This window comes from Biomphalaria glabrata, chromosome 6 (assembly GCF_947242115.1).
Source record: "Biomphalaria glabrata chromosome 6, xgBioGlab47.1, whole genome shotgun sequence".
Taxonomy (NCBI): domain Eukaryota; kingdom Metazoa; phylum Mollusca; class Gastropoda; family Planorbidae; genus Biomphalaria; species Biomphalaria glabrata.
This window is the reverse complement of record NC_074716.1, coordinates 24,717,931-24,730,688: the sequence shown is the minus strand read 5'-3', so window position 1 is coordinate 24,730,688 and position 12,758 is coordinate 24,717,931. Positions and strand designations below refer to the sequence as shown.

The 12,758-nt window shown below is 38.0% G+C and overlaps 1 protein-coding gene across 4 annotated transcripts in view; it reads right to left on the bottom strand.

Annotated features, from left to right (window-relative positions):
• The window catches only part of LOC106050938 (uncharacterized), a 68,012-nt gene that overhangs the window by 30,486 nt on the left and 24,768 nt on the right, over positions 1–12,758 (bottom strand). For all 4 annotated transcript variants that reach the window (XM_056032715.1, XM_056032714.1, XM_056032717.1 and 1 more), the window contains exons 11-15: positions 11,890–12,069; positions 10,044–10,483; positions 8,480–8,742; positions 6,353–6,562; positions 463–617 (exon numbers count right to left, since the gene is read on the bottom strand). In XM_056032715.1, the coding sequence (XP_055888690.1) occupies positions 463–617; positions 6,353–6,562; positions 8,480–8,742; positions 10,044–10,483; positions 11,890–12,069 (1,248 nt within the window). The remainder of the gene's footprint in view (positions 1–462; positions 618–6,352; positions 6,563–8,479; positions 8,743–10,043; positions 10,484–11,889; positions 12,070–12,758) is intronic.

The following is a 12,758-nucleotide window of genomic DNA, read 5'->3' as shown; positions in this document are numbered from 1 at the left end:
GAAAATAGACACAAGTCAGCACAATAGTTCTGAAGAGAAGGGGAAAAAATGTAAAAACATTTCATGTAAAAGTCAAGACATACATTGACTTGTGTAGATGTCAGCTGATTATAAAGTGATGCCAAAGTAAACCAAGACTAAGTAGGTCGACATTTAATTCAAGAAGTAGTGGCAGATAATGTCAAGGACAAGTGATATTAAGGTCAAGTGATGTCAAAGACTTGTTATATTAAGATCAAATAATGCCATAGGGTGTTGATGTTAACGTCACCTATTCAAGGTTAACCAAAGTGCCATTTAGAAAGAACAAAAAAAAAACGAATTGCCTTGTCCCATCAAAACATCATGCGCCCATTATTGCATGGTGAACTCTGGGATGTTATACAAATCAAGCCTCACTTGAGACTGCAGTTCGAGAGTTTTGAATGATTAAAATAGTTCAATACATACAGATGGCAGTACCTCTCCTATAGAAGCTACTAGAGACTTGGTTCCTGCACAGAAAATGTCTATCTCGCAGACACCAGGTGGCCCATACCAAACAATTTTGTTGGCTCTGTTGATGACACCTTTAAACTGACTGTAACTCTGTTCTCCTATGTCTAATAGAGTCCAACCTAACATACAAAAATAGAATGTATAACAAATTATATGCATTCTAGTATAAAATAAAGAACAACAACAATATTAGTTCTGGAAGATTAGAGTTTCGCCAATGTATTATGTAGGTTACACAACTTTTTATTCACGTATCCAGTGGATGACTAAGATTTCTTAACATGTAGTAACTTATTCGACTTTACTACCATAGTGTGATATAACAAGGTTACAAAGACAGTTTCTGTGGAAACACAAACTCAAAATCGGTCCCTGAAGTGGCCCACACAGGCAGGAAAAAAGGCAGGTTTCAATATTTTCAGAAGAATATCGGTATTAAATTCTATCAGAAGCACTGGCGGATCCAGGGGGCGATCCCCCCCCCCACTCTGCCGACCCCCCCTGTTTGCCGATTTGGGGGGGGGACGAATACCTCTACTGCCCTTCCTACCTAAACCCTTTGAGTGGGGGGGGGGGGCGGTCCGTTTTTATGGAGAAATCATAGTTTGTGAACAAAATTAATTGAATTAATATATAAATTTTATATTATGTCGCTCCCTTTCTGGTATTTTGGCCGATTCGGTGGGGTGAGGGGGGGGGAAGATTGCATGTACTGCCCTCCCCACTCTAGCCTTCTGAGTGCTGGGGGGGCGGTCCTATTTTTGTGGAGAATCATAGTTTGTGAATAAAATTAGTTGAATATCTATATAATATAAACTACGTATTGATATGTGACCCATTGTATATTATGTCGTACCACACTCTAATCTCAAATTGTATCATTAGTAAATTTTTTTTTGTATTATAGTTAAAAAATTACAAAATTTAAAAAATCTGTCATTAATATAATTTATATATACTATAAATTAAATTCTTATATCGAGTTGCCCCACCCCTATTCTTTAATGCCAAATGCAATCTTTAGCAGAAATTATTAAAGGAGCGAGGATTAATCGTTTTCACTCTACCGCCATTCCCATTTCCAGACAGAGTTTTTGTAATTTCACATGAATTTATCATAATTATTTTAAGAAAGACTTTGCATTGGAAAAGTTAGAATTCAAACGAAATTTTTCAGTATAAGAGTCATGATTGAGATGAGTTCCAAACTCAAATAATATTTTTATAGTCGCCTTTTCCCAGCCTTTACTCAATCTGATATTTTTCTACCTAAAAATTTTGGAACTATAACTCACAATTTATACTAGAGTTTTCTTGAATACTATTTATCGAATAAGGTTTTCTTTGGCGGCGATCCTCAAATCAAAAATCTAAATACGTGGGGTATCCTATCTTTTCAAGGAACAAATCGGTTTTATTTGCAATGTATTATGGGCCTATAAAGTCATATAAGAATATTTTTCAAGTACAACATTATTCGAAAGGTCCTTTTTTAATAGTATGAATAATGAGCTTTAGGTCAGGAGAATGCGTTTCTGCAGTGAAGAATGCAAGAAAACGCTTTTCGCGTCACGGCTTCGCCCCGAACTCCATTTATGAATAATGAGTTGTAGATGTCAGGAGAATGCGTTTCTGCAATGAAGAATGCAAGAAAACGCTTTTAGCGTCACGGCTTCGCCCAGATCTCCATTTATGAGTAATGAGTTGTAGATGTCAGGAGAATGCGTTTCTGCAATGAAGAATGCAAGAAAACGCTTTAGGCGTCGGGGCTTCGCCCCGAACTCCACTGATGACTAATGAGCTGTACTTGTCAGGAGAATGCGTTCCTGCAATGAAGAATGCAAGAAAACGCTTTTGGCGTCGGGGCTTCGCCCCGAACTCCACTGATGACTAATGAGCTGTACTTGTCAGGAGAATGCGTTCCTGCAATGAAGAATGCAAGAAAACGCTTTTGGCGTCGGGGCGAACTCCACTGATGACTAATGAGCTGTACTTGTCAGGAGAATGCGTTTCAGCAATGAAGAATGCAAGAAAACGCTTTTGGCGTCGGGGCTTCGCCCCGAACTCCATTGATGAATAGTGAGCTGTACTTGTCAGGAGAATGCGTTTCTGCAATGAAGAATGCAAGAAAACGCTTTTGATGTCAGGAGAATACGTTTTTGCAGTGAAAAAAGCAAGAAAACGCTTTTGGCGTCGGGGCTTCGCCCCGAACTCCACAAGACCCTTATAGCGCTGCCCCAGTTGTTTTGTTTTTCGCCGAAGGTTGAGAAATGCTGCTTTTTTATTCTCATATATATATATATATATATATATATGTGTGTGTGTGTGTGTGTGTGCTGTACGCACGTTTATGCGTAGGGTTAGGGTTTCCTTGGCGTTAGGGTTAGGGCCCAGTCCAAAGTTCTGGATCCGCTAGTGATCAGAAGTGATCCACCCAGGCAGGTAAAAAGGCAGGTTTAAATAATTTCAGAAAGAATATCATAATGAAATTCTATCAAAGGCAAATGACAGAGAAGAGTGGAGAAAGAAGGTTGACAGATCCTGTGTGGTGCTCCAGTGGTCTAGCAGACCAAGGGATAGGTGAAAGTGAATGTGAAGTTAGATGTGACCCTGGACTAACTGATGTCTTATAATGAGCATCTAATTGATGTAATTGTTTTGTAAAGGGTCAATCTCTTATTCAAAGCCTCAAGAAAAAAAAACATTTCCGTAAAAAAAAATTCCTTTAGTTCTGTGCCACATGGTGATTCCAGAACTCTGCAGTTCACGCAATAAACTACTTATTAATTGTTGTTTTAAATTATGTCCAACTTATTTGCATAGAAAATAGAGTTTTTTCTCTTTAAAAAAAGTAAACAGTTTTTTTTTGTAAATGTAGTATTTAGAATGGCTGGTCGTGCGGTTTGTGCGCTGGACTGTCGTTTGGATTTATCGATGGTCCCGGGTTCAAACCCTGCCCGCTCCCATCCCCCGTCGTCCTGCGGGAGGTTTGGACTAGTAAGTAAAAGTAAACTATCTTCAACTCTAAAGGAACATAGGAAACATGTCAAACATTTTACAACAAACATTTTACATAACTTAACAATACAGTTATACGGAATAATATTTTTTGATCAAAAATCCAAAACCATTTGCATAAATGTGTTGTAAAAATGGTAAATAACTATCTCCCTTACTTAAAAGCCTCCAGTGTTTGTTACTGTTAATAGTGAATAATTTAAAAAATGGTGTATTTTTTATAAAAAAACTGCTTGCATAATTGATTTTAAAAATAAGATTTTTCGCTTTCAGAAAAGAAAAAAGTAGCCGTATCATAAGAACTTTAAATGATCTAAAATATCATGAGGTCCGATTTTTCTTTTCTTTTCTATTTTCTGGGATATAAACCGGACGGACGTACGTACAGACGGAAAAATGGACAGAAGGCCACAAAAAACTAATAGCGTCTTTTCCCCTTTCGGGGGCCGTTAAAAAACAATGCAAATGGCTCCTGATATTATATACATTAGTACGCAAATTGAATTTTATTAAAAAAAATTATTTTATATGACACAGATATATAAACGTTTGTATAGAATTACATTCAAATGATGAAATGATAAAAACTTAGTTAACATCTCAATCGTAGTCCATGTCTAAATGACGAATTCCCCCTTCCACCACCACCACCAAACCTACACACACACACTCACACACAAACACAGCGACTGAATATGTGTTTGTCTTGCTGATCGAGATGTTTCTATACGAGTCTATGCTCGCCAATTCTGTGCTGGTCGTAAACCAAATAAAATAAACTCGATGCCCCCCTCCACTCAAACGAAAAAGCCCCCTCCACTCAAACGAAAACGCCCCCCAAAACAAGTAGGGGCCCTAAGCTATACCTTTTGTTGCCTACAGGTAAATCTATCACTAATCAGTTGTTACACTTCAATGAAGTCGATCTGTTTTCTTTGAATCAGCAGACATCTAGATAAAGATGTCATTGTTTTTTTTTAACAAAATGTCACCTGAGAAATATTACAATTGTAAAACATCTCAAATAAAATGCTTGTTGCCAAGAATGTTTAAATATAGAGCGAGTTGGCTTTTTTTTGTGTAAAACGATATAATTTACAAATTATATTTTATGGAAAAAAAAACAACAACTAAAATCCAATGAGTTTCTGAAACTGTTCAGCTGTCAGGATAGAAACATCTTGGGCGAGCTTTTGTAATGATCGGAGACAGTTTCCATAGCAACATATCTAATTATGTTTTCGAAATGTCATTCAAGTGATTCATCAATAAAAGAAATTTTTAAAAAGTAATCAAATTTGAATATAATTAGTAGAAAACGTTACCGCTTTTTTTTCCATGTGTATTTACTATTTTGTTCGGCGAACGATTGGCGTCTTCTTTGTAAAGTAATGATTCGATGGTTTTTGTTTTTATTCAACTAGATAGTCACCCCTAGTAGTGGAACAACCAAAAATTACAAAGCAGGCGGAGGAGAGAAATCCTGCATATATGCATAGCAATCGAAAGATAAAGACGCATAATTATTTTTTTAATAAGCATTACTTTTCTGAATACTTCCAATTAGTTCCAATGAGTTAGAAGTACTACTCACTATCCTGAAGTTGCTGCTAGTCACTCGATAAATAATATTTTATTGCTAACCTTGTTTCCATTATTGAACGAATGAACTGACAACCAAAGTAACAAGTTTGTTCTCCTTAGGAAGAATCTCCTAAATGACGCCTACATGACCCGAGGTGATACTGAGAAAGGACTTGAACCGAGACAATCGTCATAGAGGGCCTGAGCACTGACATGTTTGTACAACACCACACACACACCACACTTCATACACAACACCACACTTCATACACAACACCACACACACACCACACTTCATACACAACACCACACTTCATACACAACACCACACACACACCACACTTCATGCACAACACCACACTTCATACACAACACCACACACACACCACACTTCATACACTACTCATTTCGTTAGCCCCCATTCCCACATCAAACACTCCTTGTTGAAGTCCATGCAGAGCTTTATGTCCAAAATGTTTGATTGATTTGTAGTTTCTATTCACCTATAACGTTTCCACTCGTTTTCTGTAACCAACTCCTCTAGAGTTTCAATTAATGCCGTACAATGAATGCAATAAATCTAATAATTTTCCCATCGTATTATTTGAAGAGTCAAAGAGTGAAAAGAAATGATAAAGGTATTGTAATAGGAAAACACAAGATAGAAATTAAGCTTCATAAAATAGTGTATGTATTTAAAAACAAATGTATTGTTTTTCCTAAGAATACAATAAGGCTAATAATAAGATATCAAGTTACATTTTTTTCACCCTTTTTTTCTTTCTACCAAGGGTTCTCAAATAAAAGGAACATGCCGATTGTATTTTTAAATAGAGATAACATGGTCTACAGGAAGAGCTCAGTGTTTGACACGACTGCAAACCCAGTTTTTTTTAAGTGGCCAATTTAAGAGATAACAAACTAGTTCTTACATTAACATAATAGGGATAAGTTTATAAGATAGAACATTCATTAAACTTTTGAAAATGAAGGATTACTTTTTTAAAAGTCTATTGTACAGATACTTAAAATGAGTAAAGGAAAATTGTATAATGCTAATTGAATTAATGTTTTAATACTTTTTTGTTCTTTGAAGATAACACACAAACACATAATAACATTTTTTTTAAAATGGGTTTCTCTAAAACTAGAACTAACTACAAAAGTGCGAAGTGTCTAGATCTAGATTACTTTCTGGTATCTTCTGTCTAAGCCTTAAACAAACTGCAGAATTGTTAAGTGTCTAGATTACCTTCTGGTATCGTCTCTGTAGCGTCAAGCATTTCTACTTTTGCGTTGTGTGACTTCTCATTCCCGATAATAAAATCCTGGGGTAAGTAAATTTGGACGCCATTTTTGGCAGCTAGTTCAAGTATTTGTAGACCTGGCTCTACTCCATACTCATCGTACAAACGACTTTGTAATTCTAAGCCTTGGACTTTTAAGAAATAGTTCGCCAGTTCTAGTGGGAAAAAAAGATGAACATTTTTAGAGTGAAAGGCTAGTTTGAGAAGTTTGTGTATCATGTTTACACAGTTGTAGAAGTGGCTGACAAGTTTAAATGAGAAACATTGCATAAATGTTAGTGAGGAAAACGAGAAACATTATATAAAGGCAAACCAGAGCTAGTTTTTAAATGTCTAGATATAGAGTACAGCTTGTGTTTTCATGTTCAAATTAAATAACAGGAAATTGTGTAACACTCTAATACATGTTTATTTATTTTGTTATTTTATAAAACTTTTGATCAATTTGATCAAAATTAAAAGAACTAAGAATCATCTTTGTAATTAAAAAACAAAGGATCGAGCACACTATTCACCACACTACTCTGTTTAAAAGTGGGAACATGAATGGATGGTCGTTGAGAGAGCTTTGGACTATCAGAACGATGGTCCCAAGTTCAACATTCAACCGACAACTCTTGTCTCGAGGTCAACATTCAACCGACAACTCTTCTCTCGATTTCAACATTCAACCGACAACTCTTGTCTCGAGTTCAACATTCAACCCACTACTCTTGTCTCGAGGTCAACATTCAACCGACAACTCTTCTCTCGATTTCAACATTCAACCGACAACTCTTGTCTCGAGTTCAACATTCAACCCACTACTTTTGTCTCGAGGTCAACATTCAACCGACAACTCTTCTCTCGATTTCAACATTCAACCGACAACTCTTGTCTCGAGTTCAACATTCAACTCACAACACTTCTCTCGAGTTCAACATTCAACCGACAACTCTTGTCTCGAGTTCAACATTCAACCCACTACTCTTGTCTCGAGGTCAACATTCAACCCACTACTCTTGTCTCGAGTTCAACATTCAACCCACTACTCTTGTCTCGAGTTCAACATTCAACCCACTACTCTTGTCTCGAGTTCAACATTCAACCGACAACTCTTCTCTCGATTTCAACATTCAACCGACAACTCTTGTCTCGAGTTCAACATTCAACCCACTACTCTTGTCTCGAGGTCAACATTCAACCGACAACTCTTCTCTCGATTTCAACATTCAACCGACAACTCTTGTCTCGAGTTCAACATTCAACTCACAACACTTCTCTCGAGTTCAACATTCAACCGACAACTCTTGTCTCGAGTTCAACATTCAACCCACTACTCTTGTCTCGAGGTCAACATTCAACCGACAACTCTTCTCTCGATTTCAACATTCAACCGACAACTCTTGTCTCGAGTTCAACATTCAACTCACAACACTTCTCTCGAGTTCAACATTCAACCGACAACTCTTGTCTCGAGTTCAACATTCAACCCACTACTCTTGTCTCGAGGTCAACATTCAACCGACAACTCTTCTCTCGATTTCAACATTCAACCGACAACTCTTGTCTCGAGTTCAACATTCAACTCACAACATTTCTCTCGAGTTCAACATTCAACCCACTACTCTGGTACCGAGTTCAACATTCAACCCACTACTCTGGTACCGAGTTCAACATTCAACCCACTACTCTTGTCTCGAGGTCAACATTCAACCGACAACTCTTCTCTCGATTTCAACATTCAACCGACAACTCTTGTCACGAGTTCAACATTCAACTCACAACATTTCTCTCGAGGTCAACATTCAACCCACTACTCTGGTACCGAGTTCAACATTCAACCCACTACTCTGGTACCGAGTTCAAACATTGCCTGTTACCATCCTACGCCATCCAGCAAGAGGTTAGTTGCGTAATAATCTTCTCTGAAGAAACATCCAAAACTTGATTAAACAAATCAGAAAATAGAATAACAATAAAATAATTTGTGAGATTCTACATTCTCAAAACATTTCCCCTTCCCCCTCCTCTCTCCAGCATCCCCTAATCTGACTGCTGGATGGAAATGCAACTTGTACTGAACAACGTACCGCCTACAACAATCACTTCATTGACGTTGTTCAGGATGTCTTCTAAGAAGAACAATTTCTCAGCTGTTTCCAAGCCTCCAACAATGGCCAAGTAGGGCCTTTTGTCGTCACGCTCAAAGTCTTCCACCGCGATCATCTCTTTAGTGCAGGTCAAACCCAAGGCTTTCTGAGGAGCGTCGACACCTACGATGGAGCTGTGGGCCAAGTGACTGGATCCAAAAGCCTCATTGATATATACGTCACATAAACTGCTCAAGGATCGCCTGCAGTAAAAACAAATATAGTTGTGAATATATAAATGCATTTAAAGAATTAAGATAAAATAGGACTCAAATACATTTCTTCATGGAACTGTACCATTAAAAACAAAAAGAAGCCACAGAAAACGATGTGGAGACATCTCTAAAGAATGACATTGACTGTCATTGAAAGAGATACTATTCAATGCTAAAGACAGAGAGGAATGGAGAAAGACGGTCGACAGATCATGTCTGGTGCCTTAACAGTTCAACAAGGATAGGTGACACTAAGTCAAGCTGCTGCTGATTATGTAGTGTTAGAGTCACACACTAGTACACATTTAATATCAAACAACTGATAATAAAATGAACATATATCCAGATTTGATAGAGGGACTTCTTATGATCCAACAGTAACGCTGGGCAGGGCACGTATCCCGTATGGGAGACGAACGTATGCCAAAGGTAGTCTTTTTTGGTGAGCTAAAAGGTGGTCGACGTAACAGAGGTGCCCCAAGGAAACGGTTCAAAGACCAGCTTAGGCGTCAACTTACCTTAGCTGACATAGAAGAGAGGCTGCATGCGGCCTCGGAATGAGACAGCTGGAGGTCACTCACAAAAGCCGCGGGATACACATTTGAGACCAAAAGAAAATCCGCTGCCGAGGACAGACGCAGGCGGCGAAAAGAAAATCTTAATCGACTTGCTACGGACGATGGTTTTACTTGCCCTGGATGTGGCAAAATATGTAAGTCACAGCTGGGGCTGCGTTGCCACGGGAAATACTGCATTCCTCATTAATCACCAGATTTGAATACAGAACAGTTTCTCAAATAATGTCTCCCTTCCTCAACAAATAATTTGGTCATAAATACATGACTGCAAACAAACTTTTCTACAGAAGATTTCCTTTCAAAAAATATATTTACACTAGAGCTCTTCAAGTCAGAACTTCATGACACCTGGAACCAGGAACCAGCCAAGATTCTAGAAGTAGATAGAGTTCTAGACTAAATTATAAGAGTTCTAAATCACAAGTCTAGATCTAGTTCTAGATGGCTAAATAATGAAAGTACCTATAAAGATTTTCCAAGTATACGATGACCGCTGTCCGAATGGGTAGAATTGTTCATTCAAGGAGCTGACGGTGTCTAATTCTCGAGCTCCACACTCGTTTAGAGCTAAATTTTGTATATTTTTTTTTAAAGTTACATAATAAAGGTACTGTCTTAAAAATGTATTTTTTAAAAATGTTTTTCTTAATTGATGCTTTCATTACTCGAACAAACCTCTCACCATTATAAAAACGTTATGAAGAGCCTTACCTAAACTCCTGAATGTCTTCTGGTGTGCTCTTCACCCACTGACCATCTTTTCTTCCAAAACCTTCTTCCTCAGGATGAAACTGAACATTTTCTAGAAGTATGAAGGAACCAGGTGGCGCATCAGAACATTGTTTCTCTACTTCCGGACCGACGCAGTCAGATACAAAAATAACTTCCCTGTTTAGAAGAGTCTCAAGCTCCCAGGCCAGGGGTTTTAAGGAATACTTCAGATTAACTCGACCACCCGGATGGCCCATATGGCTGAGCAGAAGGACTTTTTCGGGGTTTTGCTGCAAAACGTACTCTATGGTAGGCAAGGCTGCTGACAACTTCCAGTGTTGGACGAGGCCTTCCTGGTGTAATGGCGCATCTAAGTCACACCTGATCATCACACGCTTCCCGGCCAAAAAACATTGACTCAACCTTAATTTGTCCATATCCTAAAAAGACAGACAAAAAACAAATAACAACCAAAAACAGACTGATAAATAAACAAATAACAACCTAAAAGAGACAGATAAATAAACAGAGGACAACCTAAAATGAATGGATAAATAAAAAAAATAACAACCTAAAAGAGACCGTGAAATAAACAAATAACAACCTAAAACAGACAGTTAAATAAACAAATAACAACCTAAAACAGACAAATAAACAAATAACAACCTAAAACAGACAAATAAACAAATAACAACCTAAAACAGACAAATAAACAAATAACAACCTAAAACAGACAAATAAACAAATAACAACCTAAAACAGACAAATAAACAAATAACAACCTAAAACAGACAAATAAACAAATAACAACCTAAAACAGACAAATAAACAAATAACAACCTAAAACAGACAAATAAACAAATAACAACCTAAAACAGACAAATAAACAAATAACAACCTAAAACAGACAAATAAACAAATAACAAGACATGAATGAAGAACAAAGAAGGGAATAAGGCTGAATGATATAAAAAGGTAAAGCAATGACATTTATGGATTGCAGCTCAGTTGGTGTATTATAGTGGTTCTCAAACTATGTCCCGCAAGAACATTCGGTCCGTGCTTTTCTTACCCTCCATATGTTTGTCCAAAGTGTCTAATGAAGCTGCAGACGATGGGCTCCATTGGACTTGTCCATTATCTGAGGTAAAACAGCCCATGACGACAGATATTTCGGACATTTCTATGCCCCTCGGCCGAAATAGTTAAAGCATGTCTGGTTGTTTGTATACTCTGCAGTCGTTCATAGTTCAACTATAATCATAATCTATAGATTGTGATGCCATAACTACAGCCAGCGGGACAAATGTGGCCCGCTATACGGTGCAATCCACACCTCTCAAAATATCGCATCGAAGCCGCAGAAACTCAGTTCCATTTGGACTTAATGATTTTATGCAGTGATGTAGCTTGGAACAAAAAGTAGGTCATGGACACACACACACACACACACGCAGACACCCAGGATAAACAAAAAACCTGGACAGGACTGGTCTATCACAAGAATCATCATAATAAACAGTGATTGTCTTACAGTCCCGAGTCTAAGGTAACTTTAAAGCGCAGAATGTCACGTGACCCCGCAGACCCTCTTGCGATCAATTTGTTTTTCGTCACATTTGGCCGAAGGTAAGCCGTTGAGCACCAAGTGTGCGTGTGGACACCACAAAACTTACAGTCTGAAATGTATTTTAAAGAGCTAGATGGATTTCGCTGACCAATTCTCCACTCCTAAACTCAACCACAGTGATAATTGTGACTGCTTGAATGTGTCCTTCATTTAAACAAAAGATTCACTTGAACACTTTCTGGTGATCCCAAGTCGCGAGACGTTGATTTCACTTACCCTTTGTATTGGTGCATCAGACAGCGCCTCAATCCCAGGTAACATTTTCCCTTCCAGAAGTTCAAGACTGGCGCCTCCTCCGGTACTCACGTGACTCACCAAATGTTCTGTGTTGAACTTTTTAGCGCATGTGGCCGTATCTCCACCACCTATAATAGTGACAGCCCCCATTCTGGTCACCTACAGTAGAAATACAGTATTAGCTGAGACAGAGACCTACAGTAGAAATACAGTATTAGCTGAGACAGAGACCTACAGTAGAAATACAGTATTAGCTGAGACAGAGACCTACAGTAGAAATACAGTATAGCTGAGACAGAGACCTACAGTAGAAATACAGTATTAGCTGAGACAGAGACCTATAGTAGAAATACATTTGTTGTTGAGTCACAGATTACCATAAAAATACAGTAGTAGTTGAGACAGAAAGAGATTAAAGTCAATGCAATTAAAATAAAACAATAAATTCCAAGTCATGACAGTCATCTAAACATAGCAGTGTAAGTGCAAGTGTAAGTGCAAGTGTAAGTGCAAGTATAAGTGTAAGTGTACGTGTACGTGTACGTGTAAGTGTAAGTACAAGTGTAAATGTAAGTGCAAGTGTAAGTGCAAGTGTAAATGCAAATGTAAGTGCACGTGTAAGTGTAAGTACAAGTGTACGTGTAAGTGCAAGTGTAAGTGTAAGTACAAGTGTACGTGTAAGTGTAAGTGCAAGTGTACGCGTAAGTGTAAGTGCAAGTGTACGTGTAAGTGTAAGTGCAAGTGTACGTGTAAGTGCAAGTGTAAGTGTAAATGTAAGTACAAGTGTAAGTGTAAGTGCAAGTGTACGTGTAAGTGTAAGTGCAAGTGTAAGTGCAAGTGTAAGTGCA